We start from the raw sequence: 19,426 nt of genomic DNA, 5'->3' as shown, positions 1-19,426 counted from the left end.
GGAGAATTTGCTTAAAACTGCTTATAAAGATGGTAGAGAGAAAGAGCCCCATCCTATTATTCAATAACCATGTTTGTGATGCATCTGCATAATCTAACCATGCATAAATTAGTATGTGTAATACAACACTTATTTGCATAATAATAGCAAGTTAATAGATGCTTAAAGAGCAGAGACCAACACCACCTTTAAATCAGACATGCCTCTAGGCACTTCGGCCTGTACAGACCAAGATGCCAGAAAAACAGTGAACATCAACCAGAGGAAAACAGTCAAACCATTCATTTTTCATCCCTCTAGACATTTCACTTATTTCCCCCACACACTGGGGAATCATTTTCAAACCACGAAATAGCTTTATATTTTAGTGCTAGTACCCTTCTATAATAAAAATCTTAAAGAAATTTTAATAAAGATTAGAGTCAGCAATGCTAATATAATGGACTGTTTCGTTTTCTTATAAATGTAGACAGGAGGGAGCAAAATATTTTTAAATAATATGTTCAAAATTACACTCATAAAATTGGGGGCCTATTTGCCTAGCAAAAATAATGACCTAGATTAGATGCTTTCACCCTTTGTCTTAATCTTTTAACTCAAAAAATTTTAAGTGAATTTAAGAGCTTAAAAAGTATATCAAGAAAAGGCTGGCTCTCTCCGCCATCCTCAAAATGAGTACATGGTATTGGACCAGGAAAAAAAAAATCCCGAATGTCACACAAAGGAAAAGCACAATGATCACTCTCAACCTTTAACAAGAAGAAAAAAATCAGGAGTTTAAAAAAATCAAAAATCAATAGAGATTTCTAAATGACTCCTTTAAGATATCACTTTTCAATTTAACAGGACAGATTTATTTGTATGTGGCTCAAATGTTCACAATTGCTCCCTGCACCTTCATACATAGGAATGAATGTCACAGTGGCAAACAGCAGTAATGAACAATCTTACCTGAGGATATGGAAACCTCCCAAGAGCAAGCTGGGAAAGGAAATAATATTTGTCTAGTTATAGATTTGCATGCAGGGCAGATCTCCTTAAGACAGACAAGTACTAAATTTCAGAACTGCATCCAGCAAATATAAAAAAGTTCACAACCTTAAATGTACAAACTAAATTATTGCTGTAATTACATTAAGAGCTGTATTTAGAATGGACATTTTCAATGGACGATGTTGCATCCCTGATAAAATATTTTAATTTTAATAACAAAACATTATCCTTATGTGATTTCCCTTAGTAATATTCTCAGCTGTATGGGCATTATTCACATTTACATGTGTGCAACAGTTTCTTCTAGACAGAGATGTAAAAACTCTTTGCTTTTCGTCTTGTAAAATGGGAACATCTAATTGTTACTAACCCACAAAATTTTCAGTTACAAGTATAAATGAAGGGTCATAGGAAGTGGGGAATGGACATTATTATGAAATTGAAAACTGCGCCATTATTTTCATCCATTTGTTAAAGTTTTTTCATCCATTTTCTACCCACTAGTGGCAAAAATGGCCATATCAAGGTTGTGAAATCAGAACTGTAGGTCTAAGTCTGAAAGCTTCCAATCTAGCTTGATTTGTAAACTGCTCTGTTTCTGAGCCAGTCACTTAATTTTGATCCTTGAATCCTCACCTGTAAAAACAAAATGATCCAACCAGCAATAGGCTTGATATAAAGCAAAAAGATATAAACTGTTTTTTTTGAGCCAGAGTCTTGCTCTGTCACCCAGACTGGAGTGCAGTGGTGTGATCTTGGCTCACTGCAACCTCCGCCTCCTGGGTTCAAGTGATTCTCCTGTCTCAGCCTCCCAAGGTAGCTGGGATTATAGGCGCACACCACCATGCCCAGCTAATTTTTGTATTTTTAGTAGAGATGGGGTTTCACCATGTTGGCCAGGCTGGTTTTGAGCTCCTGACCTCAAGTGATCTGCCTGGCTTGGCCTCCCAAAGTGCTGGGATTACAGGGCTAAGCCATTGCACCTGGCCAAAAAGATAAAATTTAACAAACATACCAAAACCTATTTAAGGAAAATAGTGGCAAAACTTTGCAATTTTATAATGTGGCCCATCCTCAGTCCTGACATCATTTACATGTATTTGTAACTACTTTCAAAGCAGAATCGCAACATCAGGGACTTTAACACTAATGGATCTAAGAGAGCAGCAACCCACTTCAAAGATTAAAACCCAGAGTCCCACTGAAGTAGCTCCCAAACAGTTAATAAGTGGAAGCCTAGGAACTGACCCTAAGATTTGCAACTTAATCCAGTGTTCCTTCCTGCATATTAAACTGCCTTTCTAGATCTTGAGAAGTTCTGCAGTTATTTCAAAGACACTGACACTGCTCAAACATTTCTGAATTCTCCTTTTGTAATTGTTTTAGAATTATTTCAATTAACAGAATACCTATTTCATTTTATTAGTATGCACCTTATCTTGGATTTAAAATTATACCCCTCAGCTTATTCATCATGTAAATTATTTGTAGACTAAGGTTTGAATAGCCTACGGATATTACCAAAACCCAAAGCCACGTACAAAAACTAAATATTTTGTTGCTTAGACATGAATATGCTGAAGTTATCAAAGTTCTAAAACCAATAGGAACAATAGCCAGGTAACAGGAATAAACATTATGACCTTGTAAGGTGACTACTTTGAAAAGACCAACACTTGCTTGCACATATGCTTGTGTGTATGTGTATATATGTATGTTTTAGAATACCTAGTTTCATTACCTTGTACTCATATCTTGTACACAAAATATACACTGATGTGTATGGATTTTCAAGATATAGGTATACTATCATCATTTCATTTGATGGATATCATTAATCTCTTCCACTGTACATAACAAAAACATCACAAGATGGGGTGAAAGAAAGAGAGTGTAGATGTTTGCCAAACTCCCTTTCGAAGTTTTGTGTGATTATATTTGTTGTCTATGTACGGGGAGGGAAAGGGGAGAGACTCAGTTCTCCCATCCTCTGTCCCCACCCCACCTCCTTGCAATACAGGTTTGTAGGTTTGCCCTACATTTTGAAAATAGTTTGTTTCTGGCCAATCAGAGTGTGCACACTGATTCAGGAGGAATTACTATGGTCTACTGTGATGGGTGAACTAGGCATTTGCAACAGTCTGCAGTGACTTAACAGGTATCACAGTGATCTGTGGATTATGACTTTTGCATATACTTCCATTTGGAGTTAGAAAACCAGCAAGAGGAGGGTCTCACACCCAAAAAAGCTAATAGCTTAATAACTACTACAAAACACTTAGAACATTCTAGCTCAAGACCTTCCACAGGCATTGTGCCATTCACTTGGGTATATGCTCAGTATGTCATTAGGGACCATGGAAGAATTCTGTTCACATGGCTTAAAGACAGAGGAAACTTGCTCACCACACATACAGTCAAGATCTAAACTAGCTGGCAGGTGCCAACACTGACCATTGGTTCTTGCAATTTAAAGAATTAAGCAATGGTAAACGGATGGCTTAAAACGGAGTGAGATACAGCAAAAAAAATGTGAATTCTTCCCAATTCAACACAAAGCTTCCGGTTGCAAGTGGTCATGGTTCTACAGAGAGGCCAGGCTCCAGCCAACTTGGGAATGTGCATTCGTCTACTTGGCCCTGTCTGTCATGACTGTACAAGGTAAAAAAGGATGGCTGATGTTATTTGTTTGCTCTGTAAGACAATGCCATGCAAGATAACAGAGAGAAAATTTAGTGCAGTTTGGTCAGCTGGGAGCCTCTCTGTACCAGTCTGCTTGGGAATAGGCGCCAGTGCTTGAACTGGTGAACTCATCATTCATGGGTCTGGCTTTGCTTTCAGTGTTATTTCCTGACATCTTGTGGAACCTCAGTCCTACCTTTTAACTATGTTCCTGGGAGGACTGCTTGTAAGACATCTTGCAGGTCTGACCTCTTTAGAGTTAGAAGACAGAGAATGGTTCTTTGATCTTTTTTTTTTCTTTTTTGAGACGGAGTCTCGCTCTGTCGCCCAGGCTGGAGTGCAGTGGTGCAATCTCGGCTCACTGCAAGCTCCGCCTCCCGGGTTCACGCCATTCTCCTGCCTCAGCCTCTCCGAGTAGCTGGGACTACATGTGCCCGCCACCATGCCCGGCTAATTTTTTGTATTTTTTAGTAGAGACAGGGTTTCACCGTGGTCTCGATCTCCTGACCTCGTGATCCGCCCGCCTCGGCCTCCCAAAGTGCTGGGATTACATGCATGAGCCACCGCGCCTGGCCAGTTCTTTGATCTTAACTAGTAGGTACCGCTGCAATTGCAGCATGATGACAATCACTTCCTCTCTTACAGAGTGTCACCACTGGGCTGTTGAAAGACTTGGGCATCTATGCCAGTGAAAACTGGCAAGTGCACTATTAGGCTGGCACTGAAAGCAGTCATTTTAAGGCCCCAGGAGAGGACCGCTGCCTTCTATGTATGCCTCTATCCCTCTAGGTCTAATGCAGCTACAGTGTTTATGTTCCTCACTATTTGTCTTATAGAAAAGTAGAAGGAAACATATAGCCAGGCTCTAGAATTCTTTTTATCAAGTTCTATTGGGATGAGGTAAAAAAGAAAATGGTTTCTTAGTAGATATAGCTGCATGAAGAACGAGTTCTCTACAAAAATGAGAGGCGTGTGGTGGCATGTGTCTGTAGTCCAAGCTACTTGGGAGGCTAGGGTGGGAGGGTCACCTGAGCCCAGGGAGGTAGAGACTGCAGTGAGCCTTGACCATGCCATTGCATTCCAGACTGGGCAAGAGTGAGACCCTAACTCAAAAATAAATAAATAAATAAATAAATAAAAAAGAACGAGTTCTCCATGAGGCTGACAAAAGTCAAAATAAACATGGGACCCTTATGGGAAAGAAGGAGAACATATGCTCCAAGTGAATATTTCACACACAGGCAGACCTGGGGCCATTCTGTATCTTTTACCCCTACTGGTCTATTAATCTACTTGCATTTCCCCTGTTTTTATTGTCAAGGTATTATAAATTAGGAAACTTACAAAAGAGAGTATGTAATCTTCTCTGAAATGGCCTGCAGATATGTCACTGTACTAAATGTGTTTCAGATTTAATGAAGCTTTAATGTCCTTTTTAATTTTGCCTGTTTCTGTATCACCAGGGGTCGGGCAAGGCAATCAGCACTCAAGAGGGTGGTTTGGTTTAAAACTAGGAAAAAACTCATTTGCTTATGAGTTGCACTGTATTTTCTTAATTAAATTTACTGAGTAAAATGGTTTAAGTTCAGCCAACCAATGACCTTTGTATGTAGATTTAGATTTATAAATAGGCTAACAGTTAAAGGAAAGAAAAAAAAAAAGAATCACAACAAAGCAAATAGATTAGGGCTAAGCCAATAGAAATCTTTGCTCTCTTTATCATCTTTACAAAAGAACCATGTAATATAGGCAGCTTAAGTCTAGTTTTTTTTTAAAAAAAGTGTACTGAAAAATGTAGACACACATAAGTGCCAGCAATTCATCAAATGGGTCTCATATCCTTTTCATTCCCACAAGGGGAGCAGCTCACATCGTAAAAGATTTGAAAAAGCTTTATTTATTTGGGGCTGGGGGGTGGAGGTAGAGATAAGGGATTCTATTTAATGTTAAATTAAAAAATACACTTTAATTCCAAATACTTAAGATTTAGCAAACTGCTGAAGACTCTGTTGTGGGACGTTTATTACGTAAAAGGCTGAAAAAGAATGGTCTGAAGTGTTTACCAGTTGGGGATACACTTAAATAACTAACACCTCACCCTAAAAATAGGACTGTTCCTTAGTGTCATCTTATTGACCTTTGACTTGGCCAACCACAATCTATAAAATGCTCTTCAGTTAGCAGCATTTGAATATGTTGGATTTTATAATTTAAATAACAAATATATTTGTATGTGTGCCTGTGTGTGAAAGAGAGATCATAACAATTGCCAAATATACAACAGGATAAAAACCTTTGTATTTTAACAAAAAGAAGTTATTTATTGACAAAGCAACAGAACGGCTTTTATTGATAATAAAAATAATTATTGTCATAGAATCATAAATGATAAAGAGAAAACAAACATTGTAGCCAGAAAACAAGTGCAGGACACAAATTCAAGACATGCTTTTAGTAATCAAGTCTCCTACTCAGAATATCAACTATGTTGTGGGAGTAGTTTTAAATTTACAGTTCTACTGAAGAGCACTGGATTTTTTTATTCTGAATTTAGACATATTCTATGTTTCTCGGCATAACTACAAATTGAAAATAAGCATTTTCAATATAGCCAGTGATCTAGCTGAAAGACAACTTTATAGTCTGAAATGTCCTAACATTTGTTCTTAATTACCTTGTGTACATTTTACACAATTAAATTTCCATCTAAGGATTTTGCATTTAGATTGTGCGCTGCAGTTAAACCTTCATTTTATAGAAATGCAGCAGCCACTTTGGAACACTCAGACACAGGGAAACTTTAAAAAATCAGACTTAACTACTGGATTACATAAAATTCCCTAGGTGAGATTTCATCCCAAGACCAATTTACACAGTCCTAGAGAAAGAGTTTAAATCATCTGAAACTATGCTGGTGAAGAACCATAATAAATATTAAATACCTCAAAATCTAAGATTTTACTTTTTTCCCCATGTATCAACTTCACTGTTCTCTTACTGAATGGTTTAAAAACAATCCAAAGGATATAACAGCAATTTACCAGTGTTAAAGTGCTTTGGAGGTTAAACTGACAACAAAGAACACAGAAACACAAAGCGTCTTGAAGTAGGGTTTCAATTAAATGTGGAGGATTTAGTAATGCAGGACCAAAAAAAAAAAAAAAGAGTTACAAATTAATTTAATCTTCTGCCTATAGTTTGCAGCTGCACTCCAAAGTGTCTGGGGCTTAAGAACAAAGCCTTGAAAGGCCTCAGAGTGAGGAAAGCTTCAATTTTTAATGTATAACGCCATTAGCTGATAACTTGTGGAATCTGCAACCCCTGTGGAGGGGCATAAGTGCGAGTAACAGAGACTGATGAAGTGACATATTTGTTCATGTCTAGAACTATGAGGAAGAGGATTATTACTAACACCATCAGGCCTAACAGAAACATGCCCTAATAACCTTTGGGACCCTCCACATTATCAGTACTCACCACAGCAAATATATTAAAATCAAAATCTAATTCACTTTAATTAAAGACAATTAGTTTTATTGTTATTGTTTAACTTGTATGATATTATAATACACTGCAAATTAAAGATGGGATAATAAATGTAACGAAAGCATCAAACTGTGTACACCCTTCCATCTACACTTGTGAAATTAGCTTATCACTGGTGTCTATTTAAGGAAATTCAAAGACACCATCATTAAACGTGATGAAGAAATACTTTACTCTCAAGAGAATATAGTGAACCCACAGGTATTTTTTCCTTATTCAATTTATGCTTATTTTCACAAACTCTTTCCTACAAACTCTAAGGATTTCTTCAACAAAAACAGAATTATGGCCCAACGGAGGCACCAGAAGCTTAATTAATTTGCTCAAGGTCATACTGTAAGTTGGTGGCAAAACTTGTTAAGAGCCTAGGAACACTGGGCTCTACAAATGTTTTGGCAATGGCAAAGGACCCTGTCTGCAAAGACTTCATAGACTTCTAGTGCAGTGGGTGAGCCACAGCAAGTAACTCATTATGCCTATACGAAAAATGCCAAGTACTCTGAGAGCTTGTAAGTAACGTTTTTCTCTTTGTGTAGAAAGAGCCTAAATGTGAGGGTCCCATCAGGAGTGTTCCTTAACGGGTGCCAATACTAAAAACAAAACAAAAAACAACAACTACTTGTCCTCACCAAAGTCCACTGATATAAACTTACTTAAGGAGCCCAAACAGTAGCACAAATAAATAAATCAAGCACTTATCTACCATTCAGAAGGTCCTGCATTCTGTCCCAGATTATTAATAATAAGGGAGAAAAGACAGCATTAGAGATATTTCTTAACAAACCTGCACATCCTGCACATGTACCCTGGAACTTAAAAACAAAAAACAAAAAACGAACAAATGTTTCTAATAGAGTACGTTTTTTTAAAAAAGAAAAAGAAATGGGCTTATTACAGTAGACACTTAAACAGGGAGAGGGCAACAGTAATTCACAAGTACAATATCCTAATGCTATTCCTTTAATTGCTTTATTTGTTTCACTGTTAAAAATGATTGCCTGCTATAGCCTAATCATGAATGCTGAAAAGCGTGATACATTGAGGTCTCAACCTGGGCAAACTGTACCTAAACTTACACTTTATTGCAGCTTAGTTCACAATCTTCACCTAATATAGGGTTATATCCCAGTGCAGCAGGAGGATAAATCATCCTGGAATATTACTCCAGCAAAGTTTAGCTGTGACTGGAGCATATGTGCTTTCGAGCCACTGAAGCAAAGGCCCATAAAATACACTAATTACTGGAAGTTATGGTCACTGAGTGATTGATAGCGCTCTGCAAGGCAACTTCCTCATTTTCAGCTCTTCTGACGGGGCTCATCCGCCACATAGCAATTATTAATTCATGACCCACCCCTCAGGCACTAGTACCTTTACGTCTAATTCTCCTGCTACCAAACTACTGCTACAGCTGGACGCTGTCTTTCTTCATTCTGATGGTTGGGTAAAGATGATAAAAAGTAGATTTCAGGCTAAATACTATTGCTTTGAATCTTTAAATGTTCCTTGGTCTTTCTAACCCTGCTGTCCCAAAACACGTAATTCTCCTTCCTCTCCCATATGCTATTTCACTTGCATCATTTTCTTTTTTTCCTTGTGTGTGTGTGTGTGTATGTGTATGTATATACTTACGTATGTATAAGCATATGTGTGTGTATATATGTGTATACTTGTGTATATATAAGCATATGTGTGTATATATATATATGCGTGTGTTTATGTTTGTGTATGTGTATATCAATCTGTCTATACTACATTAGACCAAAAACCCTAGCTGAGTAACTTTTTGGTTAGATATTGTGTTTAAATGGAATATACAATTTTAACTAGGCCATAGTAAGTATAAGGCAGCTAATTGATAAATAAAAAAGGGAAAAAACCCCTCAATTTAAAAATACCCACTTTTGTAGCTTTACAGACACTTTAACCATTCCATGTTGATTTCCATCAATAGCTCTACTCACAGAATACTAATGAAAATATCTGGGTATATAAGTAAATCTCTAAAAGTCAGTTAAAAACAATGGCAAAGGTCTTTTTCCATGGTATTCTGTGCACTGAGAGGAAATTCGTGAGAGACTCTGAGTTAAAGAGACAAAGTTTAGTCATGATTAATGAAAGAAACCATTTTATTTTTCTAATTGAAAAATGAATGTTCTTCGAATGTTTGCATAGCTCAAAATGCAACACTGAGGGCAGTTTTCCTATCTGGAATCTGAGATGTTGCAACAGATGAGTAGATAGATTTCTAGCCTACCTATTCTTTCAGGACTTGATTCAAATTGTTCCTCCTTTTCTCCTCTTCTGTCAGGAGTTAATCCCAGAAGACTCTACCCACAATTTTGTAGACAAACTTCATACCACTCCCTGCCCATACCCTTCACTGGGCAGTGGGTATCACATCCTCCCTGGTGACAGTTCCCAGTGTTCTACATCTTCCTGTGTTTCTAGTGCCTTATAAATTTTAACTTGTTTAAGGGCAAAGTATAAATCATAAACTTTTATGTTCTCCATGACACCAGAAATAGCATTTTGCAGTAGGTTGACAGTAAGAATTTGTTGATTATGATATATCCCCTGATGCTGATATCTCCTGGAGTCTGGTCAACCTGGAGGTGCCTGGTTTGCTTGTTTCTATGCCACAGTACCTTAATGAACACGGTACATAAACTCTTTAGTATTAGGATCTGATGGTCTTAACTGACAAGGCCCTCTTACGTCTCACTGCTTAGACTGATTAGTAGCTACCATTTTCACATATTTAACCATTATGATGAATTTAGATGACTTATTTCTTATTAAAGATTAAAAGGTTGCCAAGGAAGAAAAAGATTAGAGTTAAGCCGGGCGCGGTGGCTCACACCTGTAATCCCAGCACTTTGGGAGGCCGAGACGGGCGGATCACGAGGTCAGGAGATCAAGACCATCTTGGCTAACACGGTGAAACCCCGTTTCTACTAAAAATACAAAAAATTAGCCGGGCATGTTGGCGGGCGCCTGTAGTCCCAGCTACTCGGGAGGCTGAGGCAGGAGAATGGCGTGAACCCAGGAGACGGAGCTTGCAGTGAGCTGAGATCGCGCCACTGCATTCCAGCCTGGGGGACACAGCGGGACTCCGTCTCAAAAAAAAAAAAAAAAAAAAAGATTAGAGTTAAATGAATTGACCTCATGGAGATAGACAGTAGAATGATGGTTACCAGAGGCTGGGAAGGGTAGTTGGCAAGGAGAAGAGTGGGGATGATTAACGGGTACAAAAATAAAGTTAGAATGAATAAAATTCTAGTATTTCATGGCACAACAGGTGATTACAGTCAACAAAAATTTACTGTACATTTAAAAATAACTAAAAGTATAATTGGAATGTTTGTAACAAAAAGAAATGATAAATGCTTGAGGTGAATACCCTATTTACCCTGATGTGATTATTACACATTGTACGCCTGTATCAAAATATGTACCCCATACATATGTACACTTACTATGTACCCATAAAAAAATTTTTTTTGAGATGGAGTCTCGCTGTGTCGCCCAAGCTGGAGTGCAGTAGCATGATCTTGGCTCACTGCAACCTCTACCTCTCAGGTTCAAGCGATTCTCCTGCCTCAGCCTCCCAAGTAGCTCAGATCACAGGTGCGTACCACCACGCCTGGCTAATTTTTGTATTTTTAGTAGAGACGGGGATTCATCATGTCGGCCAGGCTGGTCTCAAACTCCTGACTTCAAGTGATCCACCCACCTCGCCTCCCAAAGTGCTGGGATTACAGGTATGAGACACTGCACCCAGCCCCCATAAAAATTTTTAAAAAATGATTAGAGTTAACTGCCCCAAACCCCATCTCATGTGTTTACTTCAACAGTCATTTGAATCCTCATAATAAGAATTAAGAAATGACACCCTTTTAAAAAGTTTGTGTAATGCTGACCTGTGTCCTCTGACAGCAGGCACCCCTAATCATGACAATGGTCTCTTAGAGACCTAGCTTTGGGGGCTTCTAGTTCCAAACCAGTCTCTGAAATCATGCAGCTGTGGGTATTTGAGAAAATATCAGTGCTGGGGTCTAGTCTATTGAGCTCAACTTCACTCACATTTCTATTTCTAGACATTTCAAAGTCAAGGGAGTCATAAACAGTTGATATTCTCGTACTTCTGGCCTCTGTACATGCTGCTGCTCCTGTTGGAACACTGCCCTCCAAATCTAACCCATTCATCAAAACTTAGCTTAGATACCAGCACTTCTAGGAAGCTTTCTGAAACGTACTGTGCTTCCAGTGATGGCTTTAACAGAATCTACAGCCCAAGATGCTCTTTTGGAATGTGACCCTGTTGCCTCATCATCAGGAACCTACATTGTGATCAACAGAATGTGGCAGGAACAATCCTGTGGTTGGGCCTTAACGGATCTGTAGCTTTTCCAATAACAGCTTAGAACACCAGGCACCACAAAGGAAGTCTAAGCTAGCCATGAAGGGGAGATGGGAGAGAAGGGTCCCAACCACTCCTGGCCATCCCCACCAAAGCATCATACACACAGATGAAGTCATCTTGGATCTTCCATCCTTAACCACTACCCAACTGCAACTTCATGAAAGGCTTTTGATGCTACGTAGAATGGCTGAGCCTTGCTAGGATTCCTGACCCATAGAATCCTGAGTAAATAAATGGTTATTTTAAGCCACTAATTTTGGGTAGTTTATTAAGCAGTAATCAATAACTGAAATGCTTTCTCTGACACTGATGTCAGCCCACACTCTCATGTGCCCAGTTCTACATGTTTCCATTGCACTTTTACTTTTCTTTCTTCCTATTAGTCAAGGCGTCACTGAGGGCAAAGTTTGTACCCTTACTACCAACACTGGGTAGCACTTGATAAATATTTACTAATGAGATGGGATCCTTACCTACCTACTTCCTATTACAGTAGACATACTGGAGATTAGGTTAATATTTGTGTTTCTTTTTAATAAATAAACTAGGCCTTAGTTTCTGAAAGATAACTAGCACATTTTGAAATATGGTGAAACTAAACCAGCTACAGGGATAGTGTAAGGTATAATCCTATGAAAAGCAGTCTTAACTGACCAGCAGAGTCACAGTAAACCTGTCTTTTCCTTTATCTGATTTCCTGCTCAGTTCCATTTACCATTCATCTCTTCTTTTTTCAAACTACTTGATCTACTTTTCTAAAGCATAATGGAAGAAGCAGACTTGAATCCATGAGTCAGAATACTTGACTGCTGCTGCCTGAGCTATTCACTTAACCTTTCTAGAAAAGTCCTTTAACTTATCTGGATCTAAGTTTCCTCATTTGCAAAATGGGAACTTTGATGCTTATAAGGTGAAACAATATTTGATGCTTCAAGTTGCTGATTTTTCAGAGTGGGGAGAAGCTTGAAAGAGATAATGAATACCAAATAGCTTTGTTAAGTGTTACATTAAAAAAAAAGTGTGATGTTGTCACCCTTCTTGTTAGAATGACACTGAGCAAGAGGATGTCAAGAGCTTGGAAGAGAGGAAAGAGCACTACATTTCACATCAGAAGACCAGATTCCAGTCCTCTTCTGCCCAGTTCCCTGGAGACCAGCTTCCTCACTGCTAAGAGAAGTGGTCTGATTTAATAAGTTCTAAAGTCTCTCTTTAAGTTAAAGTCTCCCTTTAGGTTAAAAAAAATTCTAGTCTCTAAATACAACATAAGGCATATAAGAGAATTTTCTAGGAGCAGCGGTTTTCACCACTGGATATCGCAACGTTGGCAGACATGGTTCCCAAAATTATCATAGACTCAGAATTTTAGTGTTGAGACATGTCACTAGAAGACTGGTTCCTTCTTATCTTTCAGAGCTCAACTCAAAAGTAATCCAATACCACTCAGTTACTCCTAGCATATCATCCTGTTTGCTTATTTATTTTCTTTTTTATTTTTAGAGTCAGAGTCTTGCTCGGTTGCTGGAGTGCAATGGCATGATCATAGCTTACTGCAGCCTCAAACTCCTGGGCTCAATGGATCCTCCTGCCTCAGCCTCCCGAGTAGCTGGGACTACTGGTATGCGTCACCACATGCAGCCTAACTCGCTTATTTGTCTAAAAAGGTACAATGATCAAGTATTCTTTTTTAAAATGTAGGCTCCATGAAAGCAGGGATTTTGTCAGTTTTGTTCTCAGTAGTGTCCCCAGTGACTAGCACAGGGCCTGCCACATACTAGGCACTCAAAAAAATATTTGCTGAGTGACCAAATGAATATATGACTGCATCTTGTCTAACCTTATTATCTGTCTCTTCTACAGAAAAAAATCTGAGACAAATAGTCATTCAGTCCCTACTTATGTGTCCCCAGGGATGGGACATTTTTACCTCTAAAGGCAAATGATTTCACTGTTGAGGAGGAAAGTGTAGAGTTCTATCCATCAGAAAATCCTTCTTTATACTGAATAGAAAGTCATGGGAGTTTTTTTTTTTTTTTTGGCTTTTGTTTTAGCCTCAGAAGTTTCAGCCTTCTTGTCATAAAAGATCAGCTTGCTGCTTCTTCACTGACAATCCTTCAAACATCTGAAAATGGGTTGTCAAATGCCTGCTTTGTCTTCTATTTCTTTATTCTTCATATCAAGACTTTGCTTATTTTTAAATTTCAAATTCTGTGTATTTGTGTGTATACATGATATGAGCATGTGCTGTTGGAAAAACTTTAAAATCAGTCTGAAATCCATCAAAATAACAAAATGCTTAGCTGGGACTGCTAGCACCTGTTCCATCTTGTTTTGTCAATCTCATGGTTGTTCCCGACAGCTCTGAACACAAAGCAAACTCAACAATGCTTTATTCAGTGGGAAACACTTCACTTTGTCTGCCAGTTTCACATTCACTACAATCACTGACAACCTTGGAAAATGCACATTTAGGCATGGTAATCTGAGACAGCTGGATCCCTTCACAGACCTTGCAAAGGACTGAACTAGTCAATCCATCATCTGCCAAAGGTCATTTTAACAGCTCCTTTTGCATTAAGTTACACACAATTTTAGACACCCCCCCCCCAAAAAAAAAAGACAATGGAAAAAAATCAAGACAGAATTACAGAAAAGGGAGGAAAAGCAGGGGAATGAGTGACAGAAACAGTTACATGTTCTTTTCCTAAGCATCCTTCAATGGGAGGGGAGGACCCATTACAAGGATTCCAGAATCACATCCTCCCCACTTTCCTATAAAATCTTCCATGGAAATTTTGTCTTTGGGCCCTTCAGATCCTTTCACCTTTTGATGGTTCTCAGCAAAAACTTTGGTCAACAGGTAAAATGTTTCACTAGTTGGATCAGGAGACTGAACATGATCCACGTTGAGTGTATACTTTATCTGAACTACCTGGGACCAGAAATATTTCAGATATTGGCCTTTTTCGGATTTTGAAATGTTTGCATTATACTTACCAGCAACCCCAATCCCCAAACCTGAAATCCTAAATGCTCCCATTAGTGTGACCTTTGAGGGTCAAGTTAGTGCTCAAAAAACTTCGAATTTGGGCCGGGCGCGGTGGCTCACACTTGTAATCCTAGCACTTTGGGAGGCCGAGGCGGGCGGATCATGAGGTCAGGAGGTCGAGACCACGGTGAAACCCTGTCTCTACTAAAAATACAAAAAATTAGCCGGGCGTGTTGGCGGGCGCCTGTAGTCCCAGCTACTCGGGAGGCTAAGGCAGGAGAATGGCGTGAACCTGGGAGGCGGAGCTTGCAGTGAGCCAAGATCACGCCACTGCACTCCAGCATGGGCGACAGAGAAAGACTCCGTCTCAAAAAACAAAAACAAAAACAAAAGGCTTACTTCTTCAAGTAACTTTATGTGGTTGCTAATGTTAAAGTGTTCATGAAAAAGCCTAGAATATTGAATATATTCCTAATCTTGTTTTCAAAAAACATGTGTTTATTATTGTTTATCTTCTGCCTCCCTTATTACATTGTAGGCTCAACAAGGAAGGGGAATATGCCTATTTTGTTTGCCAATGTATCCCAGCACTTAATAATGTGTTTGACATGTAAAAGGTGTTCAATAAATATTTAAGGAATGAATGAATTCTAATGTTACCTTCAACTTATACATAAGAAACTGACACTTGGAGTGACAAACTGAACTGGCTAAGATCACAATGATTATAAGTGTTGGTGCCAATATGTGAACTGAATTCTGGTTAATCCAGTCTAAGCTCTTTAACAGTTCAAGAATTAGGATAACAGCCCTTCAATCTAAAAATGATATTGGAAAGAAAATGACAAAATGACAAACTCGCCATCAAACTTCTCCAGAAGCTTCTGTCAAGGGTACTAGGCTGGGTAATCCATGCCACTTTTTTTTTTTTTTTTTTTTTTGAGATGGAGTCTCACTCTGTCACCCAGGCTGGAGTGCAGTGGCGCGATCTCGGCTCACTGCAACCTCTGCCTCCCGGGTTCAAGCGATTGTCCTGCCTTAGCCTCCCAAGTAACTGGGATTACAGGCACCTGCCACCATGCCCAGCTAATTTTTGTATTTTTAGTAGAGATGGGGTTTCGCCATGTTGGCCAGGCTGGTCTCAAACTCCTGACCTCAGGTGATCAACCCACCTTGGCCTCCCAAAGTGCTGGGATTACAGGTATGAGCTACCACACATGGCCCATGCCACCTTTTAAATACTTTTATTTACATTTACACAGCTCTACATAGTTTATGTGTTTACTCATACGTATAGAAGATCACAATTCATTTTCTTGATATCTAATGAGTCTTATCTGGCATCCATTAAACAATATGTATATGTAAAAATTAGATGTGTTAAGCTTTTACATTCCAATGAGACAAAAGTTGGTTATATCCAACTATTTGTATTTTTTATAGTAAATTTTCCTTGGGAAAATTTCTATTACTAATCCTCAACAAAAACTCACTTTTTCTGAGAAAAAACACTGCCATATGTCATTTGGGGAAAAAAAATGATTTTTTTTTCTATAGGAATACTAAGAGAAGGGCAATCTTGTACAAACATATATTTTTCCCATGTTATAACATTAAAATTTAAAATTTTTCTTTGATGATTTCTTCCCCTTTGTTTTCTCTGTTCTTTCTTCCTGGAACTTCTATTTTTCATGTTACTTCTTGACTTGGTTCTTTAATAAGAAGTTGTCATGAACTTCTTGACTTGGTTCTTTTTTTTTTTTTTTGAGACGGAGTCTTGCTCTGTCGCCCAGGCTGGAGTGCAGTGGCGTGATCTTAGCTCACTGCAAGCTCCGCCTCCCAGATTCACACCATTCTCCTGCCTCAGCCTCCCAAGCAGCTGGGACTACAGGCACCCGCCACCACACCTGGCTAATTTTTTGTATTTTTAGTAGAGATGGGGTTTCACCATATTAGCCAGGATGGTCTCGATCTCCTGACCTTGTGATCCACCTACTTTGGCCTCCTAAAGTGTTGGGATTACAGGCTTGAGCCACCGCACTTGGCCGACTTGGTTCTTTAATTTTCATTTCTCTCCTATTTCTTGCTGTTCTCTGAAAGTTCCTTTTGTTACAGCAGCCTGTTCTTATATTCTGAGTGCACTATTTTCTCTTTAGTCCTCTGAGGATACTACTGGTAGTTTATTTGAACTTTTTACCCTCTGCACAGTTTTCTGGCCATCCAAATTGCTTTTCTTTTTAGTTGTTGTAGGCCTCTGTTCTGACCCTAAAGGCCTTTCTCAAATGTCTCTGTAAGAGTAAGGCACTGAAAATCTCACCGGAAATTGTGCTCATGGATGGGGCTTGTAGACTAAGGGCTCTCCTGGGAGCATGATTTAGCTAGGCTGTTTCCTTGGGGGAACTCCAAACGTCTGGATCTTTAAGTCTTCCTAGTCAGATTTCCCTAGAGAAAGTCTCTGCTAATCTCCTGCCTGAAAAGTAATCTTTGAGTGTAAAGTAATCACTAGTGTCCTAGGAACAGGGTGGGAGGTCTCAACATTCAGAATCTAAACTTTCACTTAATGCCTCTGAACGTAGTAATGGGACCCAGACTTCTATGGTGCCAGGTATCACTTATTTTATTTGCTCCAAAAAACCCTCCACTCAGTTTTGTTAGATTGAGTGTCCACCCATGGTGTTTACTCCAGTACATTAACATTTGTTTTCTATTGGGTTTTCATGAGCAATTCATATTAGTTTGTAATAAATGAAAGATTAACTAGTCTTATCATAATTGTCAAACTGACTTTAAAGCAATTCTCCTCTCTTGGTCCCACCTTGACTCCTGGCTCCACATATCTGGTCCCACCAATTCCTGAGCCTTTGGGTGTTTACAATATATCAGATTGCCTGCTTGCTTGTATTCTCAGCCCTGCTCAGTTGTTTACTGTTGTCTCATATTCAAAACTTGAGTGCTGTTGTCTCCTTTCCCTTTCTCTTTATGGTATTATCCTTGTGTGTGTGTGTGTGTGTGTGTGTGTGCGCGCGCGCGCGCGTGTGCAAATCACATTATGGCTATTTTTAGTGGAGTCTGAGGTGAAACTGTAAGCTAAAGCTTGCACCATCTTTAACCAAATTAGCAGTCTTTCTGATTCAAATGTAAACATTTCAAAGGGTAATTCCTTTTAAAGAGAGGGGATAATGGCTTTTTTCCCTTGTGAACTTTGTCCAAAAGCTCTGAAATAGATCTCCCATCTAAAGAGGAGGTAACTGAGGCTCAGAGAAATTAAGTAATTTACCCAAGGTTCTATAGCTTAGGCTGGCTGAAGTGGAATTCAAATCTGGATCTGATACCTTGGTAAACTGAATGCTCTTCTTCACAAGCAAAACACTGTGATCTATTCTCCAAACATTTATGGGCATTTATATTAAAGACTCCATCACACTTTAAACTCTGATCTTTATTTTCTGAAACTGCTTTAAAAAAACCATTACAAAAGTAGGAAAAAATTGAGTCAAAAAGATTTATTGAGTGCCCACTAGGGCAATGGAATTATATTAAACAGCATAGAAGATTATGAGAGAATCATATTTGAATCCTGTCATAAGGAACTATGACATGCCTATAAATAACTGTAATACAAAGTGGACAATTTACATGCCACAAGGAAGATGCAGATGAAGGTCAGAGGAAGAAGATATTACCTTCAGCTGGAGATATCAGAGTTGGTATCATGAAGGATGGTTATTTAAACTGTTTCTTGGGGAGATGAAGAAAAATGATATTACATGTACAGAGAACAGCGTATTATTCCATGGGTTTACTTTTAACTTGGTAAAGGTAATTCTAAAACTCACAATTCTTTTTGTCAAAATAAGAGAGCCCAAAAAATCTTCAGAAGATGGCCAGGTGCCGTGGCTCATGCCTGTAACCCCAGCACTTTGGGAGGCCAAGGTGGGTGGATCACCTGAGGTCAGGAGTTCAAGACCAGCCTGGCCAACATGGTGAAACCCCATCTCTACTAAAAATACAAAAATCAGCTGGGCGTGGTGGCGTATGCCTGTGATCCCAGCTACTCGGGAGGCTGAGACAGGAGAATTGCTTGAACCTGGGAGGCGGAAGTTGCAATGAGCTGAGAATGCGCCACTGCACTCCAGCCTGGGTGACAGAGCGAGACTCTATCTCAAAAAAAAAAAAAAAAAAAAAACAAAAACAAAGCTTCAGAAGATGATGTTACTTGGATGACAATGACAATGACCTTGTGTTGTTCTCTATGTTCTTTACCTATGTTGAGACATTTTTCTAAGCCATGGTCCTTGCTTTCATCATTCAGCACATCATTCAAACCACTTCAATAAAACACTGGTCATGATGAAGAGGGGTCTCTGAGGACTAGATGACGCACCAATTAACTAAGCACATTGAGCTAGACTGTTCTATTCCTCAGACTCAGGAGACTGGTTAGAGGGGTGGCAAACAGGCAGAAAGAATGAGGATCCAAGCAAAATGAGCAAAATGCATATGCTGTGCATATGCTAAAGATGGGGCTTTCAGATGGGTGCAGTGGTGCACCTGTAGTCCTGCATACTCAGGAGGCTGAGGAGGGAGGATCGCTTGAGCCCAGGAATTCAAGGCAAGCCTAGGCAACCTAGCAAGACTCTGCCTCTAAAAAAGGGTTGGGGCCAGGCTTTCAGTTTGACTCCTATAGAAAAGTCTGTCAGATTATTCACCATCAACCTTAATAAAGTTTATAATAACCCACCATGGATGGGGGGAGGGGGGAGGGGGGAGGGATAACATTAGGAGATATACCT

At 39.1% G+C, this 19,426-nt stretch overlaps 1 protein-coding gene across 3 annotated transcripts in view; it reads right to left on the bottom strand.

Annotated features, from left to right (window-relative positions):
* Positions 1 to 19,426, bottom strand: part of MAP2K5 (mitogen-activated protein kinase kinase 5) — a 261,289-nt gene that overhangs the window by 78,643 nt on the left and 163,220 nt on the right. For all 3 annotated transcript variants that reach the window (XM_030814642.1, XM_030814641.1, XM_030814640.1), the window contains exon 17: positions 952 to 981. In XM_030814642.1, the coding sequence (XP_030670502.1) occupies positions 952 to 981 (30 nt within the window). The remainder of the gene's footprint in view (positions 1 to 951; positions 982 to 19,426) is intronic.

This window comes from Nomascus leucogenys, chromosome 6 (assembly GCF_006542625.1).
Source record: "Nomascus leucogenys isolate Asia chromosome 6, Asia_NLE_v1, whole genome shotgun sequence".
NCBI lineage: Eukaryota > Metazoa > Chordata > Mammalia > Primates > Hylobatidae > Nomascus > Nomascus leucogenys.
This window is presented reverse-complemented; position numbering and strand designations above follow the sequence as displayed.